Raw genomic sequence first — 18,314 nt, 5'->3', positions numbered from 1 at the left:
TTAAGACAATTATTTTGGGACAGAGAAAGTATATGATTAGGAGCTCAAAAAAGAACCACATTGTGACATTACATTTCAAGTGAGACTCAGTTATAATTTCCTGCTCTAGATCATGGTAACTTGTTACTAGTTTTTCTTCTCATGAGTGAATAGGTGAGTTAATTTATTTTATCGAGAGAGAAATGCCCATAAGTTCATCTGTAAATTGTAATGCCTGCCAAATTGTTGATGAATTGTTATAGTTTCGGTTCTTGACCGTACCTTTGAAGAGAATACACCGCCGGTATGCCTACCTACTACCTCTTCTTCCTCCCCATGATCCCCTAGTAATAATTAGAGAATTCAGCGTAATGGATGATTAATTAGAGACTGAGTATTAATTAACAATTGCTGTATATGTCAAGATGCGAATCTATATATATACAATGTAATGTCAACCACATCCACATGGCCCGGCTGGCTGCCATGCTCAACCACCCTCTAGCTAACAACATAGATTCGCCCTCTAACCAATGACATTTTTTTCCAGTATACAAACAAATCGATAAGCTCAGGAGGCTAATTAACTAGACTAGCATCTGCAGCTGTCTGGTGGTTGATCCAGCGAACATAACTAGCTATTAGGTAGCTGCTAGGTCAACGAGCCCAACAAGCAATGGCTAATTAAGCTCTTCATATGCACTATTGAACTCTTAGAGGCTCATTTCATAGCACTCGCTACGAGTATTAGCTAGCTAATTAATCCATGGCGGTGGAGAGCGCGATCACGGTGGTGCTCTCCAAGCTCGCCGCGCACGAGGCCGAGGAACTCCGCCGGATCGGTGATGGCATAGTGCTGCTGCGTGACCGGCTCCAGTGGCTGCAGGCATTCCTCTGCGACGCAGACCGGAAACGCCGGGCTGGCATCCCTGTCGACGGGCTGAGCCTTGTCTGCCTGCGCCCGATGCGCGACATCACCTTCGACGCCGAGGACACCCTCAATGACTTGATCTTCCACCACCAGGTGCCTCCGATCCCCTCCCCTGATCTTCAAGTTTATAAAAATAACAAATGAAGTTCTTATGAGGTGAGATTAATTAATTAGTAGGCTGGCAAAGATATTGATTCCCAGTTAGACGACCAAGATAGAGGGATTAGTGATGCACCTGACCTGAACCAGGGTTTAGAATGTCCACTCGTGATGTTGAGGAGAACATACGGCAGCAGAAGATCTTATTCTTATTCACCAAGAGACACGATAGTCTAGCAAGAACGTCTTTTCTGTCTTCACTAGAGCCTATCTCGGGGAGCCTGTTATTTCAAAAAAAAAAAAATAGTAATAATATATTTTTTCTGCAAAGACATATACATGTTCTTAAGTATATTTGAAGCTTCATAAATAATACGATCATTTGCAGGCTACACAAATGGACACAAATCTCACCCAAATACAACATAAAATATCCCAATTTAATCTATGTGTTTGTCTTTTTCTTAAAACGACATATGAACATATCACTAGTAGAAAACATGGCTTCCGTCACAGCTCGATCTACACATTAATCCCGGTTGCATTACGAACCGGGACTAATTTGAGCATTAGTCCTGGTTCGAGCGGCTAGGACGTCGGTAGGGCAACAGTTACGGTTCAAATGGGACTTTTAGTCCCCGTTGAAGACACCAACCGGTACTAAAGGGTATCCCCTTTAGTCCCGGTTTGTGCCTCTGACCGAGAATAAAGATGAAGCCTTTAGTCCCGGTTGGAGACACCAACCGGGACTAAAGGTGTTCGAACTTTAGTCCCGGTTGGAGATACCAACCGGGACTAAAAGGTTTCTTTTTTGTTTTTCTATTTCTTTTCTGTTTTTAGATTCTGTTTTAAATTGTTTATATCTTTTAGGATATTTAATGTTTTTGAGTGATTCTTTCTGCATTAGATTCAAAATTTTGTCTAGTTTGTGTTCCGCAATTAGTTTTCAAATTTGAAAGGTTTAAATTTGGACTTGTTCAAATTTCCTTCAAACCCTAGATTGTGAATAACTTGAGTTTAAAAAATGTTTTAAATTTCAATTTGTTTGCTCATAGCCACATGTTAGATGGTGCATGTTGAACGCACAAAAAGTCTGAAGTTTACATAAGTTTTAAAAAATGAAATGCATTTGTAACAGATGAGTTTTCGTCTGAACCCACATACTTCATAAAAGATTGTCCAGTTTGTACACAAACTGCAGCCAGCTTTTGACGTAACCATCTCAACTTTTTAGCACATGCTATGTGGGTGAAATGATGATACCATGTCAAGTTTCAACATCTTCAGCGTTCATTTGTAGTGTTTTTCAATTTTGGAGTCATTTAGCTCAAAAAATCAATAAATGCATGAAAAATAGGGAATGAAGTGGGAAAGGGTTGAAAATTGATGATGTGGCTTTGAATGGTGCTTGTTGAACGCAAAAAAAGTCTGGAGTTTAAATAAGTTTAAAAAATGAAATGCCTTTGTAACAGATGGGTTTTCGTTCGAAACCCTCATACATTGAAAGGGATTGTCCAGTTTATACACAAAGTGCATCTAGTTTTTACCATAACCCTCTCAACTTTTTAGCACATGCTATGTGGATGAAATGATAATACCATGCCAAGTTTCAACCTTTTCAGAGTTCATTTGTAGTCATTTTCAATTAAGGGTCATTTAGCTCAATTTTTTTAATAAATGCATGAAAAATAGCGAATGAAGTGGAAAAGGGTTGAAGATTGATGATGTGGCTTAGGATGGTGCATGTTGAACGCACAAAAAGTCTAAAGTTGAAACAAGTTTTTAAAAAGTGTTATGAAAAAGTAAAATGGCTATAACTTTTGCATACGATGTCGAAATAAATAAATAAATGATGTAATATTTGGATTCCTCATATTTTTCTGTAATAATGGATATATTTTTTGTCGAATTTCGATTTACAGATTTAAAGATATTAATTATGCCATATTAAATAAATAAATGGCAAAAACTGAATAAACTATTATTATTATTATTACTTATTATTATTACTACTTATTTTATTAATTTTCTGATAATAATGGATATATTCAATATTATTATTACTTATTTTATTTTGAACTTTTTATTATTTTGGTTTTTTGTTTTTTTTTTTGTTTTTTGAGAATTTTTGAAAAATTAGTGTGTTTTGAAGCTTTTCAATTAATCATTGTTGTTTATTTTAATATTTTTTTAGAATTCAAAAAAATAAATCATGTGACATCAAGACCTAATGGTTAATAGGATTGATAGCTTACTATTGTCTAGAAAACAACAAGTGCAAACTTGGAAACTAAGGATGATAGAACTCGAAAGTCAAGCGTGCTGGGGTTGGAGCAGTGAGAGGATGGGTGACCGACCGGGAAGTTAGACGATTTGGAATGATGGGTGATTAGAGATTAAAGTGTCAAATGATTCAAGAGTAGTGACGAGGGGTGATTAGATATTAAATTGTTAAATAATTTTAAAGATTTGAAAATCGAAAGAAAAAAAAGTATTTTAAAAAGGCAGCGAAGCAATAGCCCCGGTTCGTAATAAGAACCGGGACTAATACCCCTCCCCCCTCGCTTCCAGCCCTGCCACGTGGAGGGTCATTAGCCCCGGTTCAGAGCCGAACCGGGGCTAGCATTAGTCCCAAACGAACCGGGTATGAAGTCTATATTTCTACTAGTTTATATATATATATATATATATATATATATATATATATATATATATATATATATATATATATATATATATTAAGTGTATACTTTTTGAGAAGCAGAGAAGTATTTTCGACGAAAAACAAATTGGCTCCATGGAGCCTCACCACCAAAAACACTTTACAATCTAGGTAGAACTTAAATAGCTATCCTCTATGGAGAGTTCTACTCGCCGCACTTTGAGGTTCCGGATTGGTATCCCCTTTTCACTATGGGCCCAAAACCTGCCTCAGATTCGCCCATTTCAGTAGCAAGCTACCACGTAAAACCCATCTTGATGTCCTTCTAAGCGACATTGACAACCTGTGCTAGGGCAACGAATATGATGGTATAATTACCTATATCTTATCTTTATCTTTATCTTTATCTTTATCTTTACTTACTAATAAAGCAAATAGTGCTTCTTCCGTACGTCATTCAAATTGCCCTTCAAGTTGAATAAAATTACCCACAAATGCCACTTATAAGTCATAAAAAACGTTTCAAACAGGAATATATCCGGACTGGGCCGGCCCACGTAGGCACCTCCTATATTATGGTCTGGGCGTTGGAAAAGATGCGGCACACCTATTTGGGCCGGCCCATGCGTGGGCGCCTGTTTTTTTAGTTTATTTTTTTATTTTTCTTTTCAGTTCCATTTTGGTTTTCTACTTTAAATAATTTAGAATTTCAAACAACTTTTCTCAATTTTAAGAAACTGAGAATTTCGAAATAAAATATTCAAAAAACATATTTTTTTGAGAATTCAAAAACTACTCAGGAGTTTTGAAAAATGTTTGCACATAAAAAAAAAGGTTAAACTTTGAGAAAATGTCCATAAAATAAAAAAGTCAACGATTTTAAACAAAGGTCCGTGTAAAAATCTTAAAAACAGTTCGTGCCTCTGTTTTTAGTCTCGTTTTTTATTTTGATTTTTGTGTTCCATTTTTTAGTTTAAATAATTTAGAACTTTGAAAACTTTTGCAATTTATAATAAAAAAAAATTATTTTAAACAAACTTTTTTATTTTAAACAAACTTTTGCAATTTTGGAATTTTTAAATAAAAGTTTGAAGAAAAAATAAAATGTTTGTGAATTCAAAAAATGCTCAGGATTTTTGTAAAAATATTCGCATATTCAAAAAAATGTTCATAATTTTGAGAACAATGTTGGTGAAAACAATAAAAGTCCAGGATTTTGAAAAAAAGTTTGTGTGTTATTTTTTGAGTGCAATTGAAAAAAATGTTTGCTAATTCAAAAAATGTTCATGCATTTCAAGAAATGTCCTAAAATTTTAAAGACATAATATGATCAGCACCATTGAAGATTATAATTGTTTTTCTCCCATTGCAACGCACGGGTCCTTTTGCTAGTACCTACCTATTAATAGAATATGGAGCGTTTTTGCCTGTCCGTCATACATTTTATAAAAAAGACACTGAGTTTTTCTTTAATTAACCTGCAGTCCAACATAAAGTGTTCTTGGGTTTCGGCCTAACTGTAATAACCGCTATCTCGCATGCTTGGGCACTTGTTAGTATACCGCACGGACCTCCTATGTGCCGCTTGTTGCGGCCAACTGCTGAGTGAACGCATAGTGGGTTGCCTGACTGGGCCGGCCCGGTTACTTCTTTTTTCTTTTGTTTTGATACTCCTTTTCTGTTTATTTCCCATTTTGTTCATTTTTTTTTCTTTTTTTCATTTCCTTTTAGAATTTGTAGCAAAAAAATCCAGAACATTTTCTGTTTCTGTTTCAAAAAATGTTCTGAATTATCAACAAATGTTACAGTTTTAAAAATTGTTCACAAGTAAAAGAAAATCTTTTTTCGAACTTGAACTGCCATAGATGAAGATTTTCCTAGTATTCTACTATTCCCCGAATCAGCTTGAACTGCCATCTCTCTTTGCTTCAGGGCAGCCCACTTTTTGCGTGCGTGAGCAGCCTGCTTCACATACTCTTGTCGTCGTGGATGTGCCTTCACAAATTCTTCATATTCTAGCCACTTTGATAGAGTCTCTACACGCCGCATGATGTAGGAATGTGTGTGTGTGTGTGTGTGTTCATAGCGATAATTGTTCTTGTGTCTATATATGCTTCTACTTTTGTTTAAAAAAGCAAGAGAGAGATAAGCATTTATTTATTTTGTTGATCTGAAATATATAGTATAGGATGGGAATAGTCGGTAAGGACTTAGTTCTCAAAAAAAGGAATAGTCGGTAAGGACCATTGGCCAGCTTCCTTTAGGGCATGTAGAATGGTTGATAAGATAATCTTATTTTAACACTTGCATCTAACTTAGAGATGGTAAAAAAAAGTCTGACAATGGGTCATCTTTTAGTTTTATCTTTAATAACTAGCTATTCCTAAAAATATGGTGAGACATATTGTGTTAAGAGATCATTTCTTATCTTCTCTTGAATAAGAGAAGACAAACCTTTTTTATGACTTCTTTCTCTCCACCTCATCATTTATTCTACATGACACTCCTAACATAGCATCATTGTACATGCCCTTAGTCACGGACCATCGTAGTGATGTTGGAGCAACTAGCTAGATGACCAGATATGTCGGTAAGGAAACCAGCCACTTGCCGCGATGAGTTGAAGTCCTTATTAGAGCATCTCCACTCCCCTCCACCCCACCCACCCACCCAACTTTTTGACATGTTTCTTCTCTCAAGGTTCGTATGCTTCATGAGATTGTTATTTTTAAGAATAAAAACATTCATGTATCATCATTCATTGCTAATGTAATGAACAAGAAAGACATAATTTTGTTCTAGGAATGGTGCCAATCCTTTTTTTTGTTCCGTCGCAATGCAAAGGTGTTTAGCTAGCAGTAGAATATATTGTTTTATTCCAACAGTAATTCCTACAGTGACAGTAGATTCCGTACGAGTCCAAAAGTTACCTCTGAGCTACTTTAGCAGGAGACGGAGGAGGAATTTGTACCATCCTCAAAGAAGGAGGAGTCTGCTGTTGGCACCGGTGTCTTGCCCTGGCTGCTGGCGGAGGAAGCCATGGCGTATAGGTGGCAATGGAGGAGGAGAGGCCCGATGACTAGGGACGGCAGCAGAGGAGTCCCAACGATGAGGGGGTCGCGGCAGAAGAGGGCCTCGGCAGAGGAGGGTTCGAAGTAGGGTTGGGCCAGGCCACAGCGGTGAGAGGGGGTGCTATGGAGGATGTGTGCGATGACGAGGGTGGATGCGGCTTAGGAGAACGTCTGTGGTGGCGAGCATGGCACGGGGGCGGCGGAGGGGTGCGGCGGCAATGAGGCACGGGGTTGGGGCGAGGGCGGCGAAGAATGGAGAAAAGATTTGAAATCGCGTTTTCGGGAGAGGGAAGGGTGGTTTGTGGGGGGTCAGGGAGATAAGCCCTTTCCCAGTAGTGAGTAAACAAGCAACAGAGAGAAATATAAATCTGTAGATTAAACATAAAAGCATTCATGATTCCGAACATAAAGGAATAATTCAACACAGTCTATATCACAACAAAAAATTACATCGGGTAAACCCAAATCATATAAGGCAACTCATATGACTATTGTGTTGACCATCAAAAGGGAAGATATTACATCTTGACTACTGCCATGAATCCGTAGTTGAGGGGATGGACTACTCACAACTCATCTTGAAGCACGAGGATTGATGTTGATGATGATGGAGATGAATTCCTCTTGGGGGAGTACCAGATGGGGGTTGAAAATGAAGATCGCCTTAGAAAAACGAAATTGTGGTGGTGAAAAAATGAATGATATATTGGGATAAGGTTTTCCTGTATACAATACCACTGGCTACCAGAGCCACCAACGGGGTGCCCAGAGGGCCAAGCCACCCTTGTAAGGTGGGCGTCTATAGCCTGCATGGCCCACCAGGAGTTGAGCCTTGGCGCCCCCAACCTTCTTCGAGCACAGAAATTTCTCTACTATTTGCATATATATTTTTGGTCTAAAAAAGTTTGCACCTTCTGGACGTTTTATATGGTGATTTTCTAACATTTTCAAAATGCAGAAAACATGAACCGACATTGGTCACTTGATTAAAATGTTAGTCCAACAAAATGATTAAAAAAACATATGACCAAAGTGTGTATAATTGTTAGAAAAGTAAAATGAATCATTAGAAAAAAGAGACTTTTACATTTGTGTGCCTACCTCAAACTTACTATTCAGATTTGTCCGTAATTTTAAAGCTTGTTCAAATTTGCCCCTCTGTCGTTAGTTTCTCTTATAGAAATGTCCTTTCGTGTCGCTTACGTCCGGTCAAAGCCCTTTGAGGGTCTACTAGACGTTTTCTCGATGTTTTTTCCCTGCCTCCTTATGTCATTGACATGTGGGATCCATAGTAAAAATGAAAATGAAAAAAAAAAATCTTCCTCTCACCCCCTCTCTTTCTTTCTCACACTTCTCTCTCAAACCCCTCTCTCTCCCTCACATGTGGGCCAAGGGACCCACTGTCAGGGTCAACACCGGTCCACGCCCGGAACGGAAATGCGTCATGTGTGGCTATGCTCGCCGATGGCTCATAGGCAGCTCGCCATTGGTGGACGAATGACCTCGATCAGAGGGTGCGAGGCACGGGGCAGCAGCACGAGGCGCGCCAGACACACTAGCGCAACATGCGAGGTGGCGCGCGCATAGCTGAGCTCGGTGATGGTGGTCGACCTCGGGTAGGGTGCTATGCTTACGAAATAGAGTGGTAGAAGAGGGGACTAGGGTCTCGAGGTCATAGGAAGACGACACGGTGGTCGGGATGTTCTACGGTTTCTTGGAGAGGTCGAAATTAGGAGATGGAGGCGGACGGCCGTGGCGGACATCGGGGCGTCCCCCTCCTGAATTAACCATGCAAGGATGAAAAGAGGCACCATAGGCGTCATAAGAGTCAATTATACATGCTCTTCGAGCTTAAGATGGCCTTTGGCCAAGGTGGCGCGTCAGTGCATGTTGGTGCACATCGCAGGAGAACCTGAGCAAGGGGGCGGCAGTTCACCTCGAAGAACTTAGCAGAAGAGGGAGAGGCATAGACGCGTGCGGGGGGTGCGGGAGAGGTGGGAGGGGGTCGGAGCCACAAGCACCTCACCCCGGCCATCCCCGCCGCCGGACGTGAGAGAGATCCATAGAGGAATAGCGATTTTTTGTTTTCTTTTTATTTTTGTTTCTAAGGTGGGCCCTACATGTAAGTGATAGAGAGAGGATTATGAGAGAGAGAATTATTTTTATATTTAATATTTATGTTGGGGTCCATCGGTAAGTGAGAGTGACTGGTAAGAGAGAGCTTTTTCTTTAATTTTCTAGATTGGGTCCCACATGTAAGTGGCTTATGCAGAAGGGGCAAATATGTCCAGCACACACCCCATTAACGGTCAAAGGGCTTTGACCGGACGAAAACGGAACGGAAGAGCATTTTTACAAGGGAAACTAAAGATAGAGGGGCAAATTTGAGGATGCTTCGAAATTAGGGGCAAATCTGAGTAATAGGTTTGAGTTAGGAATACAAATGTAAAAAACGTTAAAAATATAAATATGTTCAAGAGGTATCACTCATATGTGTTGAAATATTAATAGATTTAGACATGAAGAAAGACAAAGCCAATGGCTTACCCCGCCTCTTTAAGCGATAGCATGTTTCAATTACCATCTACTGGTCTAACATGATTTGCTACTCATGTATGGTTATTTTCCGTCAATATTAGCAGGCTGCTTTAAGAAGCCATGGTTACCAAAGTCAGAAAACACCGATGAGATACTTTGTTGGCCTCTTTTCCCGGATGGAAAATCGACGCGAGTTGTCGAGTCAAATCAAAAGAATTAAAGCGGCATTTGACCAGATCTTGGATGATCAGAAGTACTGCAGGGTCGAGCATATATCATCGATGGCACACAAAGGTTCCACCATGGCCATTGCAGCGTGGTATGTAACACCGGCGGTACTTACAACTTCGACCATGGCCATTGAAGCGTGGTAGGTGACCATTATTTTGACACCATAATTTTATGGTAATCATTATTGGGACTTACAAAAGAGTAGGGCATTTTGGGGACCGGGCTCCATGAAACCCTATATTTTAAATAAATAAAAAAATCAGTTTTAAAAAATTCTAAAAACAAATACACATGTATGCAAGGATGTAAATTGTATGTCTGAAAAAATTCTGAACGCAATACTTTGAACTGCGAGCTGCACAAAAAAAACATGGGCTTTGAGATTAATACTCCCTCCGTTTCAAAATAAGTGTCTCAAGCTTAGTATAATTTTGTATTAAAGTTAGTAAAAAGTTGAGACACTTATTTTGGGACGGAGGAAGTGGTACATATGCTAAAAAGCCCTAGATTTGTCTTTTTTGTGTAGCTCACATTTTAATGTATTTAGACCTGAAAATTTGCACACATGTACACTATATCTAGGTATATGTGTATTTATTTTTAGAATTTTTAAAAATTAAAAAGTTTGAAGTTTGAAGTTTTCAAATAAAGGCCTTCATGGAGTTCGGTCTCCATTTGGCATTTTGGCTTATATAATCACTATTGGATGTCGCTTTACAAGTGGAAGCCCATAAATAGCAAGAAAACACTTTGATGCTAAGGTAGATGTACGAGATAAAAAAGCTCCACCTACAAATGGGGCAATCATACCTGGAACTACATAAATAGGTACATGTGCGTATATGCTGCTGTAATATTATTCCCTTCATGCTCCCGTGGATTTTACCTAACAAATGCAAGTTGACATGACCTGTACCAAAGTTTGTGATATAATTTCTTTCAACAAATGTCAAATCATACATACTTACTCTGTACCTAAATAATTATAGCTGAAAAAAACTAGTCATGCTGTCCAACATAGAGTCAAGAGACTTATGTTTCCACTTACAAAAATGCGACAACATTTCTAGAAAAGCCATACTGTCCAGTATAGAGTCAAGCCCTAACCAGGATTACCGACCTAACGTTTGTTCTATTCTTAACAAACAATTACCAATATTGTTATTAATACACTATGAGTATATAAGTTATGGAAAATTACCAATATTGTTATTAATTATATTGTCATGAATGTTTTACGATGAGAATATTACATAATTTTTAAAGCAGAAAAAATATAAGAATGTATAATAATTATGTGTATATATATGTCCTCAATGAACAGGTGGGGTGACCTGGAGAATGTTGTGGGCTTCGACAAGGACATGGAGATTCTTAAGCAGATATTGGTCCACAAAGATGAGGATAGTCACCACAAAATGTTCATATCCATTGTTGGGGAGAGTGGTGCTGGAAAGAACACACTCGTACAACTTATTTGTGATCAGGTGTGTACTGAGATGGATGTTTTAATCAGGTACAACATGATGGCTGGTTCTAGCACAAAAGATCTCCTCAAAGATGTGTACAAGATGGCATTGTGCCAGTCTGCATATCAATGTCATGAGATGGAGGTGGAAGAAGGCATTGATAGTATAAGTGAAAAGATCCATGATTTGCTTAGTACAAAGAGGTACTTACTGATCCTCGGTGGGGTTTCCTCCAAAAGCACTCTTAATTGCGTGAGGGCCAGCTTGCCCGACAGTGGCAATGGAAGTCATGTGATGCTAATCTTGGACAGTGAAAATGAAGAAGTCGCTTGGCATGCTAATACCATGAATAGAAATGGATCCAATGGAGTACACATGATGACCCCATTAGATCAAGAAAGAAGTGCACAACTATTCTTTTTGAAAGTGTTGAGAAAAGCACAGTATGAGTCATGGTTGTCGACCCATGAGAAGCGAAGAAAACGGAATAACGAGAGGTATGGTAGACATTATGAGTCATCAAGAATGATTGGGAATGAGCATGAGGAGGAGTGTCGAGATAATGAATTCCAGAGAAATATTCATAGTGTGACGGGAGGACATCCCATGGGCATACTGCTTCTGGCTGGAATGCTTCGGTTTAAGGACAAATCGATCCAGTGGGATGTAATGATGCAACAACTCATGTCTTCAAGGTACTCACAACAATATCCGCATCAGCAGATGTCCAACACAACAAGAAGGGCAATAGAGAGCATCTTCTGGACGAGCTTTGAGGATCTCCCTAGCGATCTTAAGTCATGCTTCTTATACTTTGCTGCATACCCCCAGGACACGTGGCAAGATGCCAATGAGATTGTTCACATGTGGGTAGCAGAAGGATTCATCAACAAGACGCCATCACAACATGGGAAGACTCTAGAGGAGGTGGGGCACGACTACCTGAAGGAACTTGTATTGAGATGCCTTCTTCGGCTGGAAGAGAGGAAACTTGGCGGTGGCATTATGGTAGTCAGAGTTCATAGAAGCCTTATGAGGTTCTTGCGGTTTGAGATTTCCGAGACTGGCTTCATGGATATTATCCATAATGTTAAATATAATGTCCTTATGCGACCATCAGTGCGCCGCATCTCTGTCCAGAGTGATTGTACACCAATGTATACCACCAACCAAAAATTCCCGAAGTTGCATTCCTTCATATGTCACGTCGAAGAGAAGAAGCATGAAGAAATTGAAGCTCAGCGGATGTGGACAAATAAGAAGAGTGTTCATAATGATATCAAGTTTCTATGCTGGTCAAAGTTCCTTCATGTACTCTCCTTGAAGGGGTTGACGCTCAACGCACTACCGGATGAGCTTGGTGACATGATCCATCTACGATACCTATGTGTCAACTGCCCCAACCTGCACATTCTCCCATCCAGCATTGTCAGGCTACTGAACTTGCAGACGCTCGACATAAGAAATACCCAGGTAGAGGAGATTCATCGGGATTTTTGGAAGATCAAGACACTTCGTCATGTGCTCGCAAAGACACTGGCACTCCCTACAATGTCAATGCCACTAGGTGTGGAAGAACAAGAAGAAGATGATGAGGTTGGTAGTGAGCTACAGACACTCCATGGCGTAAAGCCAGCCTCCTCGGATTTGGGGGAGTGGACCCTATTGGACAACAAGATCACAAGAAACCTACGGTCATTTGAGATGCATGGTTTCCAGTATGCGAAACATGGAGGACCTACGTTCAAGGCTGCTCTCCAGAACATGTATCTCCTTGGCCACCTGAATCTACAAGGTGATGAGATTCCTTCATGCGTGTTCACCGACCCGGGCCTTCAGAGTCTTGAGACCATGGAGATACATGGAAATGTGAGGTGGGATGACATCATTCCGGTGGTGCATCTTCTTCGCAAAGTCCGCCCGAACCTCGTGCAGCTCAAAGTGCGAGATATCAATGAGGTACCTAAAATCATAATGCAACAACTAGGAACAATACTGATCAGAGGTGATTAGAACATGCGGGTTTTGTCTTCCTTCTCAATGCTCGTGCAAAATATGGTTTCCTACTTATGGCTTAATTTTGTGCTTTCTTGAATTCATCAAGGGAAACAAGACTCTTGCAAATTGGACCAGGAAAAAACCAAGCTCCACGTGGTGTGATTTAGAGTGTTTTCCTTTTTTTCTCTTCCAAGTGTTCTTCGGTTAAACAATGTGCATTTAATTTTGTTGTTGTTTTGACTTGTTTGTTACGAACTGAATGTATCCATCATGTGTTATTGTAAATGAACCGTTTATGTATGTGAAATAAAAAAAACAAGAAAAGTGAGTGCATTTGCATTCAAATGTCTTCTTGAGTAAGGTCCCTTGATTATTTTATATGAGATTTGGTAGGCGAAGAGACAACCTACGAAGCACCGATACTTCAGAAATTTGTGTATCGCCGTTCAGTACTTCACCGATACTCCGATACTTCAGATACGCCTTCGATACGGGTATCCCCGAAGTATCGTCATTTTCAATTTAAAAGAAATGGCGATACGCGTATCCTCAAAGTATCGCCGTTGTGTATTGTCCATGTCTTGATGTATCGTTGACCTGTTCATATAGGTAGTGCACGTGGACTGTACTAATGTACTACTCCCTCTGTACCGATTTATTTGTCGTTGGGAGATTGCCTCCGACCAGGTGAAAACATACTAAAGTACAAAAGTACCCCTAATTACCCCTAATAATTTGAAAACAGATCGTCATCTTCCTCGCTCCACCTCCGCGAGCGCTCGCCTCCTCTTCCTCTGCCCTCCACCTCTGCCAGTGCTCACCTCCTCTGCCTCCGCCCTCTACCTCCTCTAGCTGCTTGTCCCCGTCGCTAGCAGCAGGCCCCTCCCTGTCATCCATCAGCACGACCCTCCGCGAGGCTCCTCCCCATCATCCAGCTGCCCGTCCCCGTCGCCAGCCGCAGACCCCTCTTCCTCTGCCCTCCATCAACAGGATCCTCCGCCAGACTCCTCCCTGTCGTCCAGCTGCTCGTCCCCGTCGCCAGCAGTAGGACCCTGCTCCTCCGCCTTGACCAGAAAGACCCTCCACCTGGCCGCCTCCGCCCCAACTTGGTCCTCGCCTGCCCAGCCCAGGCAGGTACTCCTCGCCTCAAATTACTCCCTGAAATAGCACAAAATTGATTCAGTTTAACAGCACAAGATTGATTCAGTTTAACACCGCAACAACAGAATTTGAGGAATCACTATAATTTGAAAACAAACAAATAATAGTCGCAGGTGCAGTGAAATTCAGGAATTAACTGAAATTCAAGTGTATAAGGTGTATATGCTGCAACAGGTCCAGTGTGCAGTCTTGACGTGCAAATAATTGTGCGGGCATTTTCCATCATTCTCCATCAGGCATTTGTTGCTTGTTTCCTCGGTTGGTGTCAATGATATGTCAATCTAGACCAGCTTTAGAGGTAGAATACGAGACTGGAGGGATATCATCAGGCAACAAAAGAATTCTACAGTAAAATTCCTGCTAGTGCCTTAATCTAAAAACCATGCTCATTGAGATGATTAGAAGCTCACCCGAGATGCATACAAATCAAACATCAAGGAATTACAAGGAGTCGTCCTTCTGCAGAAGATGTTAATATGGTCGGGCCCTGTCCTCAAAGCTCACCCGAGATGCATACAGATCAAACATCCCTACTAGCAAGATACTGCCATCCTTCTGCATCCATCCTCCTCCACCCCGCCGTTGTCACACAGGCACTACCATGAAATGAAGCAGCTGTTCGAAAGCAACACAACAGAGTGTGAGAGGGTACAATCCTTGACTAGTTTCAGCTAAGAATGGGGAGAGAGAAACTACACCAGCAATACACTACTCCTAATTAACTCAAGATCTTGAGCCTTTTGCCTTTTGCCATTAATTCAGTTAGCACTACTCCTAATTAACTGAAGAAGATCTTGAGAAACTACAGCAACAGTACACTACAGAGCAGGAAGTACTGACCGAAATAACAGAAAAATTGCCTCAAGCAGTAACAAAAAATGTGTTACTGCTGAAGAAGATCTTGAGAAACTACAACAACAACAGAAGTAAAACATCAAAGCTCACTTTTCGCTTCTAAAAGCACTTTGATGAATCCAGTTAGGTACTTGAATGAATGCTTATTGTCACTCTTTCTTAAATGAATGCTTGTTGTCAATCTATTAAAAATAAAATGATTATTGTCAATCTTTTTAAAATGAAATGCTTATTGTCATTCTCTTTTGAAAACATCTTTCATCTTCACATCTTCAGGAGAACATGGATCTTCCAGACCTCAACTACACTCCACCTGCAGAAGATGGGGATGAAATGGATGCAGATGCAGGAAACGAAATGGTAGGTGATATAGGAGATGATATGGAAGGAGATGGAATAGTGGAATATACAGGTAAAAACATTTTGTCGTTTGGTCATTTGGTCATTTGGTCATGTCATGGTTTGATCATTTCATCATGTTGTTGTATTTGTTGGTGCAGTTGTTGAGCAAGTTGCTAAAAGAAACAAAACCCTCAATGACCAACAGAAGTTTGCTGCTTATGTAGCCTTGCATACACTCTTGTATGAGTAGAGGAGGAATTCTTAAGAGAACTGATACGCAAGACATTGCAAAAAAATTTGGAGTAGGTGTCTAGAATATACAAAGAATTTGGAGGAAAGCGATGTCTCAAATCAAACAAGGCCAGGAAGTTGATGTTTCCAATCAAAGAAAAGGAAATTGTGGAAGAAAGCCTAAGGACATTAACTTAGAACAAATCATAACAATTCCGCTAAACAGGAGATCTACAATTAGGTCTCTGGCTTGGCAGTTGGGATGTAGCCCTACCACGCTCCACAACTACTGCGAGGCCTAAGTTCAAGACTATGCATAATATTGTGCATATTGATGAAAAGTGGTTTAATATGACCAAGAAGAATAAAACGTATTATCTCCTGGATGGGGAGGAAGAACCTACGAGGCCTATACATGGTAGCTGTATTGGGAAGGTGATGTTCTTGACAGCCATTGCTAGGCCTAGGTGGGATAGTGAAGGAAACGTGACCTTTTGTGGAAAAATCGGTATCTGGCCATTTGTGAAAGAAGTCCCTGCTCAGAGGAGAAGTGAGAATAGGCCCAAAGGTACAATAGAGACAAAGTCAATAAAAGTCAATAGAAAAGTGATGAGAGAGTTCTTGATAGAGAAGGTCTTGCCAGCGATACAAGCTATTTGGCCTAAAAATGATGTTGGGCAGACCATCTATATACAGCAGGATAATGCTAAGCCTCATATTTTGCCTGATGACGTGGAATTTTTAGAAGTTGTTGCAAAAAGTGGACTTGACATCAGAATTATACAACAGCCTGCCAATAGTCCAGATTTGAACGCGCTTGACCTTGGATTCTTCAACTCATTGCAATCTCTGACAGACTGTTTAAGCCCTAAAACACTACAAGACCTTATTAATGGAGTATTGGAGGAATTTGAAGGCTATGAGGTTTACAAGCTGAATAGAATTTTTCTAACTCTACAGACTTGCATGATCGAGATCCTGAACAATGCAGGAGGCAATGGTTACAAAATACCCCATGTTAACAAGGAAAGTCTAGAGAGGCTTGGGCGACTACCTCCAAGACTTTCATGTCCGCAGGAGGTTTATGCAAATGCCCTACACAACTTGGAGCTAATGGAGAGGGTTCACTGATGAGACTTGTGATGAGGCTAGTGATGCTTGTGATGAGGCTAGTGACGCTTGTGATGAGGCTACTAATGCTTGTGATGAGGCTTGTGATGATGCTTGTGATGAGGCTAGTGATGATGCTACTGATGCTTGTGATGATGCTTGTGATGAGGCTTGTGATGATGCTTGTGATGAGGCTAGTGATGAGGCTACTGATGCTTGTGATGATGCTTGTGGTGATGCTTGTGATGAGGCTACTGATGCTTGTGATGATGCTTGTGATGAGGCTACTGATGCTTGTGATGATGCTTGTGATGAGGCTACTGATGCTTGTGATGAGGCTAGTGATGAGGCTACTGATACTTGATGAGGCTACTAATGCTTGTGATGAGGCTACTGATGCTTGTGATGAGGCTAGTGATGAGGCTACTGATACTTGATGAGGCTACTAATGCTTGTGATGATGCTTGTGATGAGGCTACTGATGCTTGTGATGAGGCTAGTGCTGAGGCTACTAATGCTTGTGATGAGGCTTTCATGCTTGATGTGTAACTCCATTTTGTAACTCCATTCGACAATAATTCATATGATTTGTATGATTTTTTTACTCGAGTTTGAGTATATTTGAATTAGTGAAACAATTTCATTTCGATTTCATTAAAGGAAAGTTTTCAATTAATTATGATTTCATTTAGATTTCACTAAAGGAAAAGCTTAAGTTAATTTTATTTAGATTTCATTAAAGGAAAAGCTTAAGTTAATTTCATTTAGATTTCATTAAAGGAGAGGTGAGAAGAGAGAAACTAATCCTAGCAACTCCTACTCCTACACTAAATACCTAATAGAGCTTTCAGAGAAGTGAGAAGAGAGAGGTGAGAAGAGAGAAACTACATGGTCCAGCCCCTGCGGCTAAAGAAGGCGCCAAGGAGGACGGCACACCAGCGCCAGCAAATGGATCCAAGCAACCCGCAGAGAGCAAAGAAGCACCTGCCAATGGCCCCGCCGCAGAGACGGAGAAGGAGCAGCCCGCAGCAGCAGCAACAGAGTAGTAGCTTCTCCTTACAGAAACACCAGAACCTTAATTATGCTTAGATGGAAACTTTTATTTTCAAAAATACCCGGAGTGTTGCCTATCCTGTAGCGATCTTTTTGTAGAGGTGCGCGTCAAGGATGGCTATGTATCGATCAGCTCTGAACATTCAGATTAGTATCACAGCAAACAACTGCACTCTTTACTTTTTTCTCCTGGTTCCAGACTCTGTGAGATGAATGAATACATTATGGTCTTAAACCAAAAGCTGAGAAGTTAACCAAAAGCTGAGAAGTTAACCCAATCATTTGAAGCAGCCATTTAGTGAACATTCGGAACAGCCATTTACTGAACACTGATTTAGTGTTTACTCACCTAACAAGATAGAGCAGCCATTTACTGAACACTGGAGTATGACTTACTCAGGAAAAGTTCAGTATAATAAGCAAAACGTATGGCTTTTGTATCTGCACTTTTGTAAGGTTTAAGTTAATTAAAGGGGAAAGAACCATTTCCATTTATCTTAATTATCAGAAAAAAAATCAGTTAATCTTAATTAACAGAAAAAAAAATCAGTTAAAGCTACTCCTACAGTTTACTGAAAAAGAAG

At 40.3% G+C, this 18,314-nt stretch overlaps 1 protein-coding gene across 2 annotated transcripts; it reads left to right on the top strand.

Moving 5' to 3' along the window:
- The first annotated feature begins 658 nt into the window (after positions 1 to 658).
- On the top strand, positions 659 to 13,301 carry LOC123413224 (putative disease resistance RPP13-like protein 3). Of its 2 annotated transcripts, none has more exons than XM_045106167.1 (3): positions 659 to 1,003; positions 9,382 to 9,650; positions 10,836 to 13,301. In XM_045106167.1, exons 1-3 carry the CDS (start codon positions 746 to 748, stop codon positions 12,991 to 12,993), a joined length of 2,685 nt encoding a protein of 894 aa, XP_044962102.1. In that variant the 5' UTR covers positions 659 to 745; the 3' UTR covers positions 12,994 to 13,301. The 2 variants fall into 2 exon arrangements, with proteins under 2 accessions (XP_044962102.1, XP_044962103.1); XM_045106168.1 differs by having other exon boundaries at positions 660 to 1,003; positions 9,385 to 9,650.
- The last annotated feature ends 5,013 nt before the right edge of the window (positions 13,302 to 18,314 follow it).

This window comes from Hordeum vulgare, chromosome 7H, assembly GCF_904849725.1.
Source record: "Hordeum vulgare subsp. vulgare chromosome 7H, MorexV3_pseudomolecules_assembly, whole genome shotgun sequence".
Classification (NCBI taxonomy): Eukaryota; Viridiplantae; Streptophyta; class Magnoliopsida; order Poales; family Poaceae; genus Hordeum; species Hordeum vulgare.
Note: the sequence above shows the minus strand (reverse complement) of the source record. Positions and strands in the feature narration are given on the sequence as shown.

Bases quoted from the DNA above. Each gene is read 5' to 3' on its own strand.
- LOC123413224 (XM_045106167.1), top strand. From the start codon at position 746: ATGGCGGTGGAGAGCGCGATCACGGTGGTGCTCTCCAAGCTCGCCGCG. The intron at 1,004-9,381 runs GTGCCTCCGATC...CGTCAATATTAG, and splicing joins ACTTGATCTTCCACCACCAG to CAGGCTGCTTTAAGAAGCCA. The intron at 9,651-10,835 runs GTAGGTGACCAT...CTCAATGAACAG, and splicing joins ACCATGGCCATTGAAGCGTG to GTGGGGTGACCTGGAGAATG.